The sequence below is a fragment of the Notechis scutatus genome, chromosome 4 (assembly GCF_049901735.1).
Source record: "Notechis scutatus isolate UNSWTSFEM ecotype Mainland chromosome 4, rNotScu1.2, whole genome shotgun sequence".
Lineage (NCBI taxonomy): Eukaryota > Metazoa > Chordata > Lepidosauria > Squamata > Elapidae > Notechis > Notechis scutatus.
Genome location: NC_142012.1, coordinates 10,467,378 through 10,488,542, shown reverse-complemented (window position 1 = coordinate 10,488,542; position 21,165 = coordinate 10,467,378). Strand labels below are relative to the sequence as shown.

General features: G+C 43.1%; 2 protein-coding genes across 2 annotated transcripts in view; one reads left to right on the top strand and one right to left on the bottom strand.

Moving 5' to 3' along the window:
- Positions 1-21,165, bottom strand: part of FRAS1 (Fraser extracellular matrix complex subunit 1) — a 419,940-nt gene that overhangs the window by 25,541 nt on the left and 373,234 nt on the right. Inside the window, 6 exon segments of the mRNA XM_087962750.1 lie at positions 643-750; positions 983-1,133; positions 3,724-3,938; positions 7,965-8,125; positions 10,365-10,597; positions 13,494-13,769. Coding sequence (XP_087818876.1) covers positions 643-750; positions 983-1,133; positions 3,724-3,938; positions 7,965-8,125; positions 10,365-10,597; positions 13,494-13,769 — 1,144 coding nt within the window.
- The window catches only part of PAQR3 (progestin and adipoQ receptor family member 3), a 360,815-nt gene that overhangs the window by 206,523 nt on the left and 133,127 nt on the right, over positions 1-21,165 (top strand). The gene's annotated exons all lie outside the window — the stretch shown is intronic.

Below are 21,165 nucleotides of genomic sequence, written 5' to 3'. Positions count from 1 at the left end.
TGCTATTGCTTGAGAAGGGAAGGGAAGGGAAGGGAAGGGAAGGGAAAGGAAAGGAAAGGAAAGGAAAGGAAAGAAGGAAAGGAAAGGAAAGGAAAGGAAAGGAAAGGAAAGAAGGAAAGGAAAGAAGGAAAGGAAAGGAAAGAAGGAAAGGAAAGGAAAGGAAAGACTGGAAATGAGAAGAAAGGAAGCCATAGTGGTATAGTGGTTAGAATGAAGTATTGCAGGCTGACTCTGCCAATTGCCAGTAGTTCGATTCTCAATGGCTCAAGGTTGACTCAGCCTTCCACCCTTCCAAAGTCAGTAAAATGAGGACCCAGATTGTTGGGGGGCAAGATGCTGACCCTGTAAATTGCTTAGAGAGGGCAATAAAAGCACTATGAAGCAGTATATAACTGTATATAAGCACTATTGCTATTGTTTCTGTTTTCAGAATCGTAACTCTACGCAGTCCAGGGTTCGTACACTGATGCTCATCAGAATGTAGTTTTTGAAAAAAAAAGATCAATGTGTGTTGGGATACGATTCCAGAAGAGAATGCTTCCCTCCCACTGTTAAGAAATACCATCCAACCTTTCTGCAGTTCCAAGGCAGAAAAAGAAAAGGATCTTCTCGGTTAATTGCAGAAAGACAAGAAAGACTCACCTCTGAACTTAGCATGAGTTTTGAACTCAATGACCAGCCGACCATCATCTCGGATGTAGATCCTGATTATCTGCAGCTTGGCTGAAAGGACGCTGTCCGTCTGTATACCTAAAGGAGAGAATGCCAATAGACTGGGCTTCCTCAACAGAGGGTCATGGATTAGTCATCCCATCACCCTGCTCCCTTGGCTGGAAGTCTACTTCCAGCAGGAGGAGAAACACCAAGGAAGTTCTCAAGAAGCCAAACTTGGCCACACGGAGGACAACGGAGCATTTCGCGGGTGCTACGGTCCATTCCTTTCAACCCCGTCGTCATGGAGAAAATAAAACTAGCCCCCTACCTGTTCTCCAGAGAATGGTGTCATAGAAGAAGGAAAACTCCATCTCTGTGTGATGCTCCAGAGAGGCCCAGCCTCTGGGTGCCGTTACATAAACGTAGGAGACGTAAAGTGGGACATGGACGGTCAAGAACGACTGAGCTGAATCCCGAACCTGTCATCACAGAGGGAAAAAGTACCGTATGGTGTTTACATACCATCTTGCCTTTTTCTAAAGCAGAGGGACCAATCTGGATGGTAATGCCCCTTACTCTAGCCCTTAAGGGCCCATTGCTTTAAAATTGATTGTTTACTATCTCCAGCCTCCAATTCCATAACATGCTTTTAAATCTTGGACATGGAGATGGATGACATATAAATAAAAATAATAAAATAAAATGATAAGAAAGAAAGAAAGAAAGAAAGAAAGAAAGAAGGAAGGAAGGAAGGAAGGAAGGAAGGAAGGAAGGAAGGAAGGAAGGAAAGAGGGAGGAAGGGAGGGAGGGAGGCAAGGAGAGAGAATGGGAAGGAAAAAAAGAGAGAGAAAGAGGGAGGAAAGGAGAGCGGGAAGAAGACTGGGTGGGAAGGACGGAAAGAAAGAGAAAGGGGAGGGAGGGAGGAAGAAAGGAAGAGAGGGAGGGAGGGAAAGAAAGTGGGAGGGAGGGAGGGAAGAAGAGAGAATGGGAAGAGAAAGAAAGAAAGAAAGAAAGAAAGAAAGAAAGAAAGAAAGAAAGAAAGAAAGAAAGAAAGAAAGAGAGAGGGAAGAAGAGTGGGTGAGAAGGAAGGAAAGAAAGAAAGAGGGAGGGAGGAAGAAAGGAAGGAAGGAAGGAAAAGAAAGGAAGGAAGAAAGAAAAAAGAAAGAGGGAGGGAGGGAAGAAGGGAAGAGAAAGAGTAAGAAAGGAAGGGAAAGAAAGAAAGAAAATGAAAGAAGGGGAGAGAGGGAGAGGGTGGGAAGGAAGGAAGGAAGGGGAGGGAGGGAGGGAGGGAGGAAGACAGGCTATTTTTTTCTCATTCACATGAAGCACCAAGCTATTTCTTTCCCTGTTCTGGAGAGGGGAATTTAGAAGCAACAAAAGAAAATGGAAATCTTATCATTTTACTTTATTGCTGATTAATAATAAGTATGCATGACCAGGCCCTCTTATCTTTCCCTGGTAGCAGATGATAATGATAATGATCATAATTAGGGCACTGCGTAAAGAGGTTTTTCAGAGCTATTAATATTTCAGGGAAATCTAGGTCCTTCCTCCCCTGAATACCACAGAAGGCTTTTCATGCATCCTGCTGAAGGTAAAAGGGCTGGAATTGGAGCCATGCTTGGGTGCTGCACACATATCGTACTAGTACTAGACTTATATTATATACCACTTCACGGTGCTTTACTGCCCTCTCTAAGCCCAGAGTCAGCCTATTGCTCCCCCCCCAACAATCTGGGTCCTAATTTTACCGACCTCAGAAGGATGGAAGGCTGAGTCAACCTTGAGCCAGTCAGGATTGAACTGCTGACGATCGGCAGAGTCATCCTGCAATATGGCATTCTAACCCCTAAATGCCCCCCTGAATAGAAAGGGAGGTCTCCCTCCATTCAATGAATGCCAGATTCTTCACACACAGGGCAGCCTCTGATCATGCACAGACTTCCAATGGGAGAGCAAGACAGTTGAGTCAAGGCGCAGATAGATTTATAGATGAGGGCCATCATTTGGCCACTTCCTCCCCCATTTCATTTATTAACTTATTCATAAAATTCACTGGCTACCCGTCTTGCCCTAAGGTGACTCTGGGGCTGCTTACAGACATTAACAAAATACACCTACATTAAAACATGAATGAATTAAAACCAGAGATTAAAATCAAAGGACATGTGGGGGGAGTGAGGAAGGAACAAGAAGGGAGATGGGATATGGTATTACTCAATCAACCACCTCCATGGCGCTGTTCCCACAGTGTGGTGGACTGGCAGAGCCACATCTTTAGTCCCGTACAAAAAGATAAGAAATGAAGATGGAAGTCGAGTCAGAAAGCTCCACCCTCCCAACTGACATGAAGATGAAAGAGAGAGGAAGGGGGATTACATTCAGACTTGCAAGATTCTGTTACTAGAGCTGTTCTAATTAAAGTAACTTTAGCTCTACGTGGTGTCTGTTTCTTGGTCTGGACTACATTTTAAGGCTAATACCAGGCCTCCTTTGAAGCTTTTCAGGGACAGTAATGGCTTCATGGACAACTGTTTGCAAAGTCGCTTCTGTTTCTAAAATGCCAAACAACTAGAGTTATAGAATATATAGAATAACAGAGTTGGGAGGGACCTTGGAGGTCTTCTAGTCCAACCCCTTGCTTAGGCAGGAAACCCTATACCATTGCAGACAAATATTTATTCAATCTCTTCTTAACAACTTCCAGTGTAGGAGCATTTACAACTTCTGGAGGCAATTTGTTCCACCGTTAATTGTTCTGTCAGGAAATGTTTCCTTGATTTTAGGTTGCTTCTCTCCTGGATTAGTTTCCACCCACTGCTTCTTGTCCTGCCTTCAGGTGCTTTGGAGAATAGCTTGACTCCCTCTTCTTTGGGGCAGCCCCTGAGATACAGGAACACTGCTATCATGTCTCCCCTAGGCCTTCTTTTCATTAAACTAGACATACCCAGTTCCTGCAACCGTTCTTCGTATGCTTTAGCCACGTTCTGTGAATTTACTTCAGGTGAATTTACAATAGGAACGAACATGCCAGTGTCATTTCTGTGTTTCCCATATAAAAAGCATTACCTGGAAGTCTGCCGTGACGGATCCTCCACAGATATCAATTAACTCTGTCATGTCATAGTATGCGTCAAATGTCCAAATGCAGCTCTTCAGGTTCAAATGTTTGTAAAACTGGATAGTCTTGGGTTCTCTCACATTGGGGTCAAACTGGTACGGCCGGTCATATCCGGGGCCCAGAACGATATTATTATAGGTCACTTCATCTAGAAATCCAGCTTCTGGGTTGAAAGTAAAGAAATACAGAGCAAAATTTCAGTAATATTTTAGCCACGTCGAACCTAGAATTACTGGGATATATATAACAGAATTGGAAGGGACCTTGAAGGTCATCTAGTCCAAGCCCCTGATCAAGCAGGAGATCTTATGCCATTTCAGACAAACAGCTGTCAAATCTCTTCTTAAAAACCTCCAGTGTTGGGATACCCACAAGTTCTGGAGGCAAGTTGTTCCATTGATTAATTGTCAGGAAATTTCTCCTAAGTTGTTTCTGTCCTTGCTTAGTTCCCATCCATTGCTTCTTTCCTGCCTTCACATGCTTTGGGGAATAGGCTGACCACCTCTTCTTTGTACCAATCCCTTAGTTATTGTAACACTTCTATCGTCACCCCTAGTCCTTATTTTCACTAGACTAGACACACATATGTTTTTTAGCCTCCAGTACCCTAATTATCTTGGTTGCTCTTCTCTGCACTCTTTCTAGAGTCTCAACATCTTTTTTATATTATGGTGACCAAAATTGGATGCGCTATTCCAAGTCTGGTTTTACTAAAGCATTAAAGTGATGGCAACAGCAGAGTAACAAAATATTCAGGATTTTGACAGGCCTGTGACAAATAAATAAGTGAGCTGTTGTTTCCAGATTCATATCTAAACTGATCATTGGACACACAGAATATTGTTTAGAGCATCTAATTTTAGAGACCATCGCAGCTGTTGATTGACTAACTGCTATCTCTCTTTCATTGCTCTCGGGGTAGTGCTACCAAGCTCCAAGTAATTAGAAAGTCTGCCTTACAGTCATTTAACAATGGCAGGTAGACAAGAAAGAACACTGCAGGGTTTTTAAAAAAAATAAAATAAAAATAAAAAGGCACTCAAATGTGCTCATTTCTTTGAAAGCAGGGCAGAAAGAAATGTTAAAGAGAAGAGAAAGCTAAACTGACTGACATACCCAACCAAGTAAGAAGGTTTTAAGTTATTTTTTTTTAAAGAAATATTCTTTGTGATGCCTCTAGAGGTTTGTCTCATCTTTTTTCCTGATGTGATCCTCATCTTTTAACAGCTACAACATGACTGGTAGCTAAAACATGGTCCTGCCTCAGCTGCAAATACAGATCCACCATTCTGTTGGTGCCAATTAGGCGGCTACGTTTTCCTGGAATCTGGTGGCTGGGATTTCCTTTCTTTTGCTATTTTGAGAACTTACTCAAATCCACAAATGTCTTCATAAGAAAACATGGAAAAGAACTTGGGATGAAAATACAAAAGTGGGGGGAAAAAACCTAAGAAATTCAAGTATGATCATCAGCTATTATTTATAGATGGAGAACAGCTTTAGATTATTATAAGATTAACAGATTTGGAAGGAACCTTGTAGTTCATCTAGTCCAGTGGTGGCTAACCTTTTTGGGCTCTTGTGCCAAAAATTGTGCATGCGCTGGTGCGCGCGCGCTTGTGCCAGCACCCAGAAGGCAATGCGCACTCCCCCATGCGCCCTGCACATGCGTGCGCAATCCCTCCCCGCCGCTTCAAAAAAGCCTCTGTAGGATATGCAGGACGAATAATAGGCCCGTTTTGTCACTTCCGGTATTACAGGAAGTGACAAAACGGGCCTATTATTCACCCTGCAAAGGCTGCAGAGGCTTTTTTCAAGCCTCTGGGAGGCCGAAAAAGGCCTCAAACCAGCTGTGAGGTGCATGCATGCACAGTGAGGTAAGTTTGCCTGCGGCTCGTGTGCCAGTACAAATGGCTCTGTGTGCCACCTGTGGCACGGGTGCCATAGGTTCGCCATCACAGATCTAGTCCAACCCCCCCAGACCAAGCAGGAGACCCTACACCATTTCTGACAGGTGGCAGTCCAATGTCTTCTTTAAAGCTTCCAGTGATGAAGCTCCCACAACTTCCAAAGGCAATTTCTGTTCCATTGGTTGATTGTTCTCACTGTCAGAAAAAATTATCTTTATTTCAAGGTTGAATGTCTCCTTGATCAGTTTCCTTCCATTATTCCTTATCGGCCTCAGGTGCCTTGGAAAATAGCTTGTGCTGACAGATAGGAGGGCTCTGGTTTTGTAAAAGAAACATCAAAAAAGCTCCAGGGTGGTGCCATCATATCAGCATTATGCCTCCTGGGCTGATTTTTGTTTGGTTCTAAAGGGTACATTCCCAGTTGAGGGTGTTCTCACCTGATGGCTACAAAAAAACAATCCAGATAAATGTCTTCATTTCCATCTATCTCTGACAGCAACATGCATGGCAACCTCTAAAGGAGAATATTTGTAGCTTAGGGTTGAAATGAGGGGTCCTCGGGGCTCTCTGAGCGTGGCAATTTTCTTGCAGATGTTATTGTCAACTCTCCAACTAGCGAACCCAAAACAAGGAAGCCCTCGAGAGAGAGAATTGAATTCCCAAAAGTAAAATATTATTGGATACACCATGCTGGTATTGAAGAAACAAAATCAAGTCTGCTTTTCCCATGCAAATTCTTGCCTAGTTAAAACATAGCTTCCTCTTCTCCCTACTCCAGGGTGATCACACTGTCCAATTATGAGACACCTGTTTGTTATGGGAACAGTCCATCTCTTTCTCAAGCACCTGCAGTGGTGACCTTGATGGTTTCCATGCTCTTATGATCTCCCCATTACATTTCTCCCATCCCTTCCCCCCAGTTCATGGGCAAACCAGGTAACATCATCAATGCTAGAAGGGAGTGGGGTTTGCTCTCTTTTTATATACGGGTGGGATTCTCCCGATTCAGACAAACCCCTTGTTCCGACGATCAGCTGGACCGGTTCACTCATCGAACCAGTTGTTATACCGGTTGAATCGCACCCCTGGTGGAGACTGAGGGAGAGGAGAACAGCCAACAGGGAGTGGAAGTGTGGCTCCGGAGGTTGTGGAGGAGGCTGGGGAAGGGTAGAGGCTGGCTGGGCAGTTAGAGGAGGACCCAGGCCCATCCCCTCTCCACCCTAGGACACGCAGGGAAGAGAGGATAAGGGAGAGACGTGGTCTACGGGGGAGGAGAGGGCCTTGATCCTTTTCATGGGCTGCAGCTGTGACAACTGGATAAGAGGACGGACATGCGTACAGGCAAGTGCTGGAAACAAAGCATGGAAATATCTCTAGTTTATTGTTCCTCTCCGAGTTTGGCGTCCCTCCCAGTGTGTGTTCTGATGTCTGTGGACGTCTTCAAGCCCTTATCTTGCCTGGTTTGTGTTGTTTTTTACTCTATATAATTTAAACAGCATTTCCTCCTTCTTGTAACTGCGTGTGTGGGAGTTTTTTTGTCTCCAGTCAAGGATATTTGGAGCTTGGAAGCAAAGTGGAGGAATAAAAGGGGCTTCACCTGTTTTTTGTGACTCTGGTTATTTTGTATCTCACCCTCGGTCATCACACCTGGGTGGTTTGTGGCTTTCCCTGTCAGTGTTGAAGGAGTGTTCACCAGGAACCACCAGAAACATTGCCATTAACAATTACAGGGCAAGTTGCTAGTATACAAACAGAGAGCAAACCCCACACCCCTCTAGCTCTGATGTTACCTAGTTTGAGTAGTAAAATGTCTGCAAGGAAACAACCCAGCTCAGAAAGTACCAAGGACTCCTCATGGCAATCTCTCTTTCTTACGATGTCCTCTTGACACTACCATCATCTGATCCTCAGCCCAAATTTGTGGGAGTCTTAAAACCGTACTTTGCTGTACCTACAGTATACTGAAGTAGTGTTTTCCATCTTATCCCAATGCAGGTTTTTCAACCTAACCATTCTCTTGGTGGCACAACCGTAGAAGGTGGGATCATTTCCCCATCTGTTAGAACTTTAGCTTGTGGTGGACATGCCATTCTCCTCCAGTCCTGGGCAATGTTTTCAAGGCCATTCTAGTTTGGGTGGTAGGAGATCTGTTTTTTCCAAACCAAGCTCTTCCCTTGTAGACTCCAGGCCCAGCCCAGCTAGACATAAAAATGTAAAAGAAGGAGAGGGAACTTCTGCAAGACCAGGATTCTACACTGTTTTGAAGAAGAACATCTTACCTGAGATGCCTTTAAGGTCTTGGATGCTGACTATATTGGAACAGACATGTTGGTGCCTATAAATGGATTCTGACAATAGGAAATGCAAGTTGTGCAGAGGTCTGGTAGAAATCAAGGGAAGCATCCCATCCTGGTGTGGAATTTGCACCGAGATGTGGATTCTGGAACGACACAGTAAGGCAGAAATTGGACAGTTACGTTGGATAAGCTCCACACTAAAAGAATATTGAGATATACATATTAAACTCTAATCAATAAGCCAGCTGGTTTGTTTGTTTTTTTGGTGCTGTTCAAAAGGCAACTTTTGAAATGGGCTTTCTTGTTTTGTTTTGTTTTCCCTTGAAGACATTTCGCTTCTCATCCAGGAAGCTTCTTCAATTCTGGCTGAATGGTGGGGGATGGAAGGATTTATATTCCTTGCAGTCATTAGCACTCTGAAGGTTGGTGGTTACATGTAGCTCTCTTGGGAGTTTAACAGAGTGCCAATGGGTATGGAGCCTTCTTGGTACTACTAAAAGGATTGTGTTATAGACAGGAGGTAGGTGGTCTCGTATACAGGTACTCCTCAATTTACGACCACACTGGAGCCCCAAATTTATGTTGCTGAGTGAGAAATTTATTAAGTGACTTTTGCCCCATTTTATGACTTTTCTTCACTTAACATTTGTTTTAAGTGAATCATTGCAGTTGTTAAATTAGTAACACCATTGTTAAGTGAATCTGGGCTTCCCCATTGACTTTGCTTGCCAAAAGGTCGCAAAAGGGGATCATGTGACTTCAGGGATACTGCAACCATCATAAATGTGAATCAGTTGTCAAGCATCTGAATGTAAATCACGTGACCACATACAGATACAGATAATCAGAGTTGGAAGGGATCTTATAGGCCATCTAGTCCAACCCCCCGCCCAAGTGGAAGACCCTACACCATTTCTGACAGATGGGAGTCCAATCACTTCTTGAAAATCTCAAGTGATGACGCTTCCACAATTTCCGAGGGCAACTTCTGTTCCATGGGTTGATTGTTCTCACTGTCAGAAAGTTTCTCCTTATTTCCAGGTTGAATCTCTCCTTGTTCAGTTTCCATCCATGATTCCTTGTCTGGCCTACAGGTGCTTTAGAAAATAGCTTGACCCCCTCCTCCTCTCTGTGGCAGCACCTCAAATATTGGAGCACTGCCATCCTGTCCCCCCTGGTCCTTCCCTCCACTAGACTAGCCAGGCCCAGTTCCTCCCACCGTCCTTCATATCTTTTAGCCTCCAGTCTCCTAATCATCTTGTTTGCTCTTCTCTGCATTCTTTCCAGAGTCTCAACATCTTTTTTTATAGTGTGGTGACCAAAACTAGATGCAGTATTCTAAGTGTGGTCTTACTAAGGCTTTATAGAGTGGTATTAGTACCTCACTTGATCTTGTGTGTGCGTGCACCAAATGCACACTTTGCGCAGGCGCAGAGGCTTTCTGACTGACCTCCTGCAATCCTGCACTCTCCCTGTCGCTTCAGCAGCTGCCGCGCAGCAATTTGCTGTGCCGCGCAAAGCAGCTGCGCTTCAAAAGCGTTACATAAAGGTTAGTATGGGAGCCCAGGCGGGTGGGTAGGCCCAACAGCAGAGTGTTGGAGAGAACTGGTTAGGTCTCCGCTGCTCATCGGTGCTACCGGCTCGGCCAAACCGGTGAAATGCCACCACTGATTTGAAGTTACAACGGCACTGAAACAATAGACTTACAACCAGGCCTTTAACTTCAAGGGTGGGATTCTGCCAATTCGGACTGGTTCAGGCGAACCGGTAGTTTCGGTGATTATTTGGCCCTGCCTGCCCACCCCTGACCTACTCGTCCTTTATTTCCATGTTTTACAGCTCAGCAAAACGCCTCAGCTGTTTTACTCTCCGGGGCTGCAGTAGAAGGTAAGTATTAAGAGCTGAAAAGCCGAGTTTTCAAATGCTGCGCGTGCACACGAAGCACAGGTTCACCGAAGCGGTTGTTACACCGGTTGAATTTCCACTCGTTTAACTTACAACCGTTGGCCTACATTTTGCTTAGCCACGGAAGTTCTAGCCCCGACTATGGTTCTAAGTCAAGCACCCATAAGGAAGGCCTGTGTAAACTTTTGTCAAAACAAGGACCTTCAATTCTTGTAACTGTTATATCATAACAGCTCCCACTTATAAACCAAAGTTTATTCTTGGCTTGCGATCCTGGCTTGTTAGAGAAAAATCTAAGTAAGGAACTTGGTCTGAATAAAATGTTAAAGGAACCACAAATAGAGGCTTCTCTTAGCCCCGTTGAGTCTGCTACTACTGAACAAATAAAGTTATGCAGGATAAGGGAGCTAACCAAGACTTCGTCACTGAAAAACCATTTTTTACGAGAACAGGAGCTCTGCGTGTCTTGCTTTTTACCTGTTAGGATGTTCCTTATGTTTTACATCCAAGTATTTCAAGGTGGCAATGAAAGATTGAGCTTGGAAACCCCGGGCTGTGCCAGCCACCACAGGGGTATGGCAGATGGCGCTGTCGGTCCCAATGGTGGCTATATTACTCCGTAGGGGAGTGCCCACGTGGCCGACTTTATCCACAGCTTTTGTCACGCAGCGTACGTGGAATCTCCGGCTGAAGTAAATGCTGTCCAGCACCTGAGAGGAGGGGGAGGAGGAGGAGGAAGAAGAAGAGAGAGGAGAAGGAAGAGGGAGGATGCTGAATGGGTCTGAACATCAGTTAGGTAAGAGCCCTCAGGAGTCTTTCCTGTTATGATGATCATACATTGGCTTTTCTTTTGCTGACATTAAATGAATCACGGCCTCCAACCTTTTTTTTTTTTTTTTTTGCCGAGGTCATTAAATGAATCACCGCAGTCATTCAGCAAACCCAGCTTTCCCCCATTGGCTTTGCTTGTCAGAAGCCAGCTGGGAAGACCACAAATGGTGAAGTCACCCTGGGATGTTGTATAATATCTACCTAATACTCCTTCTTCTTATTTCCCCCCCCTCCAACAACAAACCTGTGAGGTGGGCTGGGTTGAGAGAGCGTGACTGGCCTAAGGTCACCCAGCCGGCTTTCATGCCTAAGGCAGGACTAGAACTCACTGTCTCCTGGTGATTGGCTCAAAGTCACCCACCTGTCTTTCAGGCCTAAGGCGGGATTAGAACCCACAGTCTCTTGATGATTGGCTCAGTCACCCACCTGTCTTTCAGGGCTAAGGCGGGATTAAAACCCACAGTTTCATGATGATTGGCTCAGGCACCCAGCTGGCTTTCATGCCTAAGCAGGACTAGAACTCACTGTCTCCTGGTGATTAGCCCAAAGTCCCACCTGTCTTTCAGGTCTAAGGCAGGATTAGAACTCACAATCTCCTGGTGATTGGCCCAAAGTCACCCACCTGTCTTTCAGGCCTAAGGCGGGATTAGAACCCACAGTCTCTTGATGATTGGCTCAGTCACCCACCTGTCTTTCAGGCCTAAGGCGGGATTAAAACCCACAGTTTCTTGATGATTGGCTCAGGCACTCAGCTGGCTTTCATGCCTAAGGCAGAACTAAAACTCACTGTCTCCTGGTGATTAGCCCAAAGTCCTACCTGTCTTTCAGGTCTAAGGCAGGATTAGAACTCACAATCTCCTGGTGATTGGTCCAAAGTCACCCACCTGTCTTTCAAGCCTAAAGTGGGATTAGAACCCACAGTCTCTTGATGATTGGCTCAGTCACCCACCTGTCTTTCAGGCCTAAGGCGGGATTAAAACCCACAGTTTCTTGATGATTGGCTCAGGCACCCAGCTGGCTTTCATGCCTAAGGCAGGACTAGAACTCACTGTCTCCTGGTGATTAGCCCAAAGTCCCACCTGTCTTTCAGGTCTAAGGCAGGATTAGAACTCACAATCTCCTGGTGATTGGTCCAAAGTCACCCAGCTGCCTTTCATGCCTAAGGGAGACTAGAACTCATAGTCTCTTGATGATCGGCCCAAAGTCACCCAACTGGCTTTCAGGCCTAAGGTGGGACTAGAACTCACAGTCTCCTGGGGGATAGGTCCAAAGTCACCTAGCAGGGTTTCAGATCTAAGGAGGAACTAGAACTCACAGTCTCCTAGTGTTTGACCCAAAGGCACCCAGGCTTTCATGCCAAGGCAAGATTAAAACTCACAGTTTCTTGGTTTCTAACCCAGTGCCTTATTCTCTAACACTTCTCTTTATCCCAAGCAAAAGGCTGTAGGAAAGAGGTGGTTGAGTTCTGACCTGATTTTTTTGCAGATGATTTTTTAAAAGTGGCTGAGGCTATAATACCCAAGGATCTGAGGCCTTAGTGACCATCATGGTCCTGTCCAATTGGCCAGGCTTTGGTGGCTATGGAACTGCACACCTGAAAGGGCAGGTGAACTCACTTCTCTCTTGAAGACCCACAACACCTGAAGCAGAGGTGGTATTCAGCAGGTTCTGACCAGTTCTGGAGAATCAGTAGCGTAAATTTTGAGTCGTTCAGACAACCAGCAAATACCAACTCTGACTCCAGATTTTACAGTATCCTTCCCCTGCCACACCCACCAACCCACGCCCACATAACCGTTAGTAAAAAAGAAATTGAATCCCACCATTGACCTGAAGCATTAAAGATATGTGTGGTCCAGCAATTGCATAATGAAAATGTGATCATGGGGGCATTGTTTGGATGCTCCAATATAAATGAATAAAGTAGAAATTGATGGAGGAGAACGTGACAGGCCTAAGGTCACCCAGCCAGCTTTCAGGCCTAAGGCAGGACTAGAACTCACAGTCTTCTGGTGATTGGCCCAAAATCAACTGGATTTTTAACAAAAAGCAAGTCGGTTAATAGGATAGACTACTGCAGATTTGGAAGGAGTTACTGTTGTTGTTTTTTTACATCACTCTGCAATTGGACATTGACAATTTGAAGCGGGCACGAAAGCAGAACCTGCCCAGGACAGGTTACAAAATAAAATGGGAAGACAACAGAAAAAAAGGGGAAGTGGCAAAATAGATGCACAGGAAGGAAATGGCATTAGCAAAACTGACAAAGAATGAAAGAATTACTTCAGGGATGTACCCTTAGGATTACTCACTAGAAAGAGAATGGGTTGGTTGTTACCAGGGAAAGAATGCAGATTTTCATTCATTTCTTGATATTTAGCTACCTCCTGATATTCTAATTCACCATATAATTCAGGGGTGGGCAAACTACGGCCCGCGGGCCACATCCAGCCCATTGGTCTTTTTAATCCAGCCCGCCGAAGATTGGTACAGAATTAAGGTTTGATGTGAATGATTGAATGATTGCATTCATTTGATTTTGACTTGTAATGACAGGCATTTCGACACCAGGTGGCGGCCCGTCTGTCAAATTTTAAAAGTCAATGAGGCCCCCGAGCCAAAAAGTTTGCCCACCCCTGATATAATTCCTAATTTATTCAGGAGCATTTAAACATGCAGAACGTCATCCTAACCTGAAAGTGGTTCAGTTCAGCCCAACCCAACCCATGCCCCCTTATCCTTTTGGTATGGCTCAGCACGATTCTTTATACTTACCATGTGATTGACACTGGTGAAGGGGGTATTGTCCGTAATGGTTTCAAAAGGGGACCTGGCTCCATTTCCATCCGTGGGGGTAGCCACTTCCCAGCTGAACTGGATGGAGGACTGGTTGATCCCAGCTTCACTGCATCGCTCCTTCATCACCGAGTACTTGGGGAAGTGAGAATCGCAAGGGGTAACACAGACCAGGGGGTAGCCGGGAGACGGCGACTTCTTAGCTCCTGTTGTGGTTTCCTCTTCAACGTGGTCGTACTCCGACAGCGTAACCACCTGCAGGGACAATGTAGGCAAAGCAACAAAGGTGATTGGAGGGACTGGAGGCTAAAATATAGGAAGAACAATGGCTGGAATTGGGTATGTCTGGTTTGATGAAAAAAAGGACTAGAAGTGACTTGACAGACAGATTTGACAGATAATCAGAGTTGGAAGGGACCTTGTAGGTCATCTAGTCCAACCCCCTGGCCAAGCAGGAGACCCTGTAACATTTCTGACAGATGGCAGCCCAGTCTCTTCTTGAAAGCCTCCAGTGATGAAGCTGCCACAACTTCCAAAAGGCAACTTCTGTTCCATGGGTTGATTGTTCTCAGTGTCAGTAAATTCCTCCTTATTTCCAGGTTGAATCTCTCCTTGTTCAGTTTCCATCCATTGTTCCTTGTCTGGCCTTCAGGTGCTTTGGAAAATAGTTTGAACCCTTCCTCTCTGTGGCAGCCCCTCAAATATTGGAACACTGCTATCATGTCTCCCTTGGTCCTTCTCTTCGCTAGACTAGCCAGGCCCAGTTCCTGCAACCGTTCATCGCATGTTTTAGTCTCCAGTCCCCTCATCATCCTGGTTGCTCTTCTCTGCACTTTTAGAGTCTCAACATCTTTGATAGCAATGGTCCAATATCTCAGGGGTTGCCACAAAGAAGAGGGAGTCAAACTCTTCTCCAAAACACCTGAGGGCAGGACTTTTTTTTTGGAGATGTTTGTTAAGTGAATTTTGCCCCATTTTACGACCATTCTTGTCACAATCAGTAAGTGAATCACTGCAGTTGATAAGTTAGTCACACGGTAGTTTGGTGAAACTGGCTTCCCCGTGGACTTTCCAGGCCAGAAGATCGTACAAGGGGATCACATGACTCCAGGACATTGCAACCGTCATACATAGGAATCAGTTGCCAAGTGGCTGAATTTTGATCACGTATCCATAAGTGTGGTCGTAAGTGTGAAAAACGATTAAGAATCAGGTTTTTTTTTCAGTGCTGTTGAAACTTCAAATGGTCACTAAATGAAGTGTTGTAAAGCAGGGACTCCCTGTGGTGTTTTGATATCTCCATCAGATGCATCGAACTGTGGAAATGTGATGACCCAGAGTGTAACACAAACGTAACAAAATCCAAAAGGTAAAATAAATGTCCTTTAATGCCTCCAACTTGGCCCCACTGTTCAATAATTCTCAGTTGGAGATAAAACGTATTCAAAAATAGTCTTCAAAAGAAAGCAATACAGTCCGAACTTAATGAGCAGATAGAGGTGAAATAAAAAAACCAAAACAAACTACAATGAAGGAAATTCCACAACGGACCAGGATAAGTAATTACCAAATTCACGGAGATAACAAGGCACAGTCTGTTGGAAGGATGCCAACCAGGATAACTTCAGCCCAAAATAAAACATGCTTTGCTTCTAGCAACCCTGTGTTTTAACCATCTCTCTTATATACTATTCTCCCCAGCTGCAACCAATGACGGGGATCATGGCCACTTCCTCTCTCATAAGCCAAGCTGTTGCCTTCTCCGTTCCTCTATGCATGACCTAGGATGCAGAGGGAATGGGCCTGATTCTTCCTCTGACTGCTCAGCCGGCCTCTGCCCTTCCCCAGCCTCCTCCACAACCTCCGGAGCCTCACTTCCACTCCCTGTCGGCTGTTCCTCCTCTCCCTCAGAGTCCGACTGTAACAAGGGCATGACAGGAAATGGACTCAGACTTTCCACGGAATAGTAATTCCCACCATTCAACTCCCACATTTTAGCTTGGGTCACTACGGGCAGTACAAATATAGAGAGCGGTGACTCTCAACCTTAAGTCCACACTTCTTGAAGTTATCAAGAAGGATTTGAGTACAGGGCCTTGAAGTGACTCCACTGTAGAGTTGTAATTGCAGGAATGTTCCTATCTGATGGCAAACCTCAAAGAGAAAAGAATGGTTCCAAGCAGATACAACTCAGGCAAATAAAGTTACTCATCTAAAGGAGGATTAGAGAGAGGAAGTAAACATATATTGGACTTTGACTAGAGATCATTAATTGTGTTAGTTACTATGCTGAACAATAACGAAAGTCAAGCAGAAACCAAAGTTAACCAATGTTAGAGGATTACTAAAAATGTGTATAAATGCAAGACTAGATTCCAATAAAGATCATCATGAATCAGTTGATCGTGATCAAACACTTCGACTGCCTCATCATTGCAACAAGTGGCGCATGAACAGGGACCCTCTTACTTCGTCCGGCAAGGATTTGGTGCACCTTCAACCCTTTGGGGTTTGTCAACCATTATTGGTTTCTGTAAGTATGGGGTCTTCGCTTTCTGAGGAACAAAGGAAGCGTGTAGATGAATTAGGCTATTTGTTGAAGAAAAATAATACTCAGGTACCAGAGAAAAATCTCTTAAGGCTGGTCCAGGAGATTGCAGCTCAGTGCTTATGGTATCCAGAAGAGGGGTCTTTAAAATTAACTGATTGGGAACGTATAGGGAAAACATTGCATACTGAACCTAGAGCAGAAATAGAAGTTTTGCAGGTGTGGCATTTATGTAGGCATGCAGTTGAAAAATTTGGTCACAATGAACTTTCTCTTTTAACACCTCCACCTCCACCTTCACGTTATACTAATGCTGTCATTTGTCCTCCTTCTTCACCTGAATATATGTCTTCCATTCCCTCAGCTCCTGCAGATACAGGGCAAAAGCCTCCTGACTCTATTGTTCAGTCTTCTTTTCAGAAAATAGTTGAGAAAAAAGATGCCTCTGTCTCAGGAACAGAACTTGCAGAATTACTGTCTGTTTGTCTAGTACAATATCATCCTGGTCAGGGGCCACAGCTTGGACTGCAAGTAGCAGAATGTGAGGGTCTGCCTTATCAGATCTTAAGAGAGTTAAAAAAGGAAGTTACAGACTATGGGATTAGTGGAAATTTTACAAGAGGACTTGTAGAAGGAATAAAAAATGGTTATACAATGATTCCTGAAGATTGGAAGCAAATATTACCTGACTGCTCCAGCAGTCTCTCTCACTCCTCCCCAGCCACAGCTGGTAGTGCTGGGATTGATTTAATCACTCAAGAGGAAAGTGAGTTTAAATTTCCTTTGGAAGTTAAAATAGTTCCATCTCAATTTAAAGGACCTCTTCCTTCAGGATTAGTTGGCTTAATTTTGCCTCGTTCTTCTGCACACAAAAAGGGCTGTTTTGTTGTGCCTGGTGTAATAGATTCAGATTACACTGGTATCCTCATGATTCAGATTTGGGTGAATCTTCCTCAAGTTCTTCCTTGTAATTCTTCTGTTGCTCAATTGTTTCTTCTTCTATATGAAAATCTATATCCTGGTATAGGTAATCGTGTGGATGCAGGATTTGGATCAACTTCTTTATCTGTAGGCTTACTTCGTCAGCTGAATTCCTCTCTCTTCCTAAATAAACAACCATTTCAAGGGTTTTGGATACTGGAGCAAATGTTACTGTCATCTCCTCTTTACAATGGCCAGTACAGTGGCAAAAATGACAGTTTCTTCATTGTGGGGAATAGGAGGTTCTACAGCTGCTTGGCAGAGTGTTCAAGAAATTAATGTTACAAAATCTGCTGGTAAGTCTTTTTTTCCTACAACCATACATTCTAGATATTCATACTAATATTTGGAGCCATGATATCCTTTCTCTTCTTAATGCTCATTTGATTCTTGATGATGGCTCTTCCTCTTAAATGGCTCTGTTCTACGCCAGTTTGGGTGGAACAATGGCCATTATCAAAGGAAAAACTTACTGCTTTACAACAATTGGTTCAAGAACAATATAGAACCTTCTACTTGTCTTTGGAATACTCCTGTTTTTGTTATAAAAAAGAAAAATGGGAAATGGCATTTCCTTCATGATTTAAGAGAAGTTTTTAATAATAGCATGCCCACAAAACGATATCATTGGTGTGTGTTGCCTCAGGGAATGCTTAATTCCACTACACTTTGTCAATATTTCGTGGATAATGCTCTTCAACCCTTTAGGAATAAATTTCCTTCCTATTTAGTCTATCATTATATGGATGATATATTGATAGCAGCCCCAGATTTTGATGAATCTAAGTTGTTAAAAGAGTTAACAGACACTGTTGCACAACAGGGGTTGTACATAGCCTCAGACAAAATTCAAAAGGTAGAACCTTATACCTACTTAGGACATAGAATGTTGCATAATTGCTCCATTCCAATTCTTCCTGAATTACAAGTACAGAAATCATATACCTTAGTACAATGGCAAAAATTACTTGGCATTATTAATTGGGCATGCTCATTCTTCTACATTACAACTGGTGATATGTTGCCCTTATTTCAGTCTTTGAAGGGAGCACAATCACCAGGAGATCTAATTGTATTAACTGATCTTCAAAGAAAATGCCTTCAAGAAATATTGAATAAGTTTAAGCATCGATATGTGGACAGGATAACATCCTTAACAATAGGACTTTGTTTAGCTATTCTTCCTACTGCACCCTTACCCACAGGATGTCTTTATTCTAATGCCTCTCCACAGGCAGTTAACATTCATGAATGGATTAATTTGTCTGCTACTCTGCCTAGAAACATTTACCCCTATCAGACAGCATTAGAGGATTTGATTATTAAAGGTCGTAAAAGAGCCTTACATCTTACAGGACAGGATCTCATTAGTATAGCTTTCACTCGTACAAAAGTTGAACATGAGCATTTGATGATGATTTCAGAATCATATCAGATAGCCTTTTCTCAATATGTGGGAGACTTATTGTATTCTTTACCCAAGGATCCTAGAATAGTGGTTACTACTACTTTAAATCCAGCCTTTTCTTCCATTTTTGTGCAAAATCCTATTTCTAAAGCTCTTAAAGTTTTTTACTGATGGCTCACCTACAAGGGGTGTGGTCGTCTGGCAGATTCAACAACAATGGTATTCTAAATTTACTGCCACACAGACTTCAGCTCAATGTGCTGAGCTGGCTGCTGTGATTTTAGCTTTACAATTGTTCAATGACCAACCTATTAACTTGATTGTTGATACTCAATATGTGTATTTAGCTATGCAATCTCTGCATTTTTCTTATTGTTGTCTCTCTTTGGATAAGAATTTGTTATCCTTGTTTTTATCTTTAAAGAATAGTTTGGAAACTCACTTGTATTCTTTGTATGTAGAACACATTCGGAGTCATACTCCTTTTACTAATGCCTTGACTGAAGGAAATCAGAAGGCAGATGAATCCTTAAAGGATGTTATTTCTCCTTGCCTATCCTATTTTGCTGTAATGGGTCAGCCTTCTCAGTTGAAAACTGACAAGGGCCTCGCTTATATTAGTAAGGAATTTCAAACCTTTTGTCAGAAATGGAATATTACTTTAGTGCATGGAATTCCTTACAACTTTCAGGGTCAAGCTATAGTTGAGCGAGCTCATCGTACTTTTAAGGCATTGCTTCAAAAACAATTACAAACTGAGTTTGGCCCTAACCATCTGCGAAAGATTCAAAATCTCATTGCTGTAGCATTATATACTTGGAATTATTTAACCTTTTTAGATTATCTTGCAGACTCACCTGTTAATTTGCATTTTCGAACTACTGAATCTTTAGCAAGGCCTTTGGTAAAGTATCGCCAAGCTCCAGATTCAACCTGGAAAGGCCCTACATCGCTGATCACCTGGGGTTGTGGTTACACTGCCATGGAAGATCTTTCTACTAGACAAGCAGTGTGGGTTCCAGCACGCTGTGTTCGTCCATATCATGGCATGGCATCAGGGCCTTCACAACCTGATTCCGGATTTCAATCTTCATCTGAACACAGAAGTTCGGCTTCCAAGGTTGAAGCGCCCGCAATCCATCACTTGGGGCCAGGTTAAATCTACTACATATCAAGCTCAACAACAACTGCAACAGGCCTCATTACCTCAGACTCCTGAAAATCTTGTTGCTGCTGTTTTTGCTATTATTACTGCTAACTCTGTTACAATTTTACTTTGTATTTTCTTGTTTATGGTTAATGGTGTTTCTGCTCAAAATGACACTTCTGTGGTTCGTCTTAACCCTAATTTGTGGGTTTGTCATACCCAATATATGTTTATGACCCATGGCACAAATATTACTTTATACTATGAGCCTCCAATGGCATTTGGTCAAATTTCTTTTACCCCTAACTTGATCATGTCTTCTACATTTATTGTCTCACAACTACAATCTATTTCACACTCCTGGCTATTTTCTAAACCCCCTATGCAATTGATTTCTGTCCGTTGGCGTTATTTGAAAGTTAGCCAATTTACAAGGGGTCTGTGTTTCTGTTGTCACGCTAAACACACTTGGCTTCATAATTGGTCTGATTATGATGCTGCTCAGCACATATTAAAAAAGCTGGGGAATTATAGTTATTGTTCTAACTACTATTGGTTGTCAGGTACCTTTAATTCTTCTTTGTATGGACTTAATATAGCTCCTGATATGTATCCTGATAATTTTCCTATTTTTAATGTGATTCTTTTTTGATAAATATGCTACCAATGTTCATCCTCAGAATTTTTCATTCCTTGAATAAAACTATTGAGGATGAGCTTGCCAATTTACAATCATACATTCAAAATAATATCCATGCTCAGTACTCACCTTTTGAGTGGCTAACCAATTGGCTCCCTGATTGGTCCTGGCTCAGACAGTTTTTCCTTTATGTTATTATTATTATTATTGTATTAATTGTAACCTGTTGTTTTATTCAATGTATTCCAAATTTATTTGCATTGTTTTGACCTGCTTTCCCCTCTCTTAATCCTCTACAATTGCGATACATTCATAAATCTTTGAATCCTCCATTTAAAATAAAAAACGAGGATATGTAGAGTTGTAATTGCAGGAATGTTCCTATCTGATGGCAAACCTCAAGAGAAAAGAATGGTTCCAAGCAGATACAACTCAGGCAAATAAAGTTACTCATCTAAAGGAGGATTAGAGAGAGGAAGTAAACATATATTGGACTTTGACTAGAGATCATTAATTGTGTTAGTTACTATGCTGAACAATAACGAAAGTCAAGCAGAAACCAAAGTTAACCAATGTTAGAGGATTACTAAAAATGTGTATAAATGCAAGACTAGATTCCAATAAAGATCATCATGAATCAGTTGATCATGATCAAACACCTCGACTGCCTCATCATTGCAACACTCCACATTTTAGAAGAATATGAAGGACTATAATTCTCAGCCTTCCACCCCACCGCTTGTCTGGCACTTCAGGAGAATTATGGTTCAATAGTATCTGAAAGCCACCTGCCTTCACTCCTGATTTAAGGTTTTAGAGGAGTTGATGAATTCAGATAATTCTAAATTAACGCTGTGTGTAAAACAAACAGAATTAAACCACCGAACCGCCAAGGACCAAGTCCTAGTTACCAGCCCATTGCCTGTA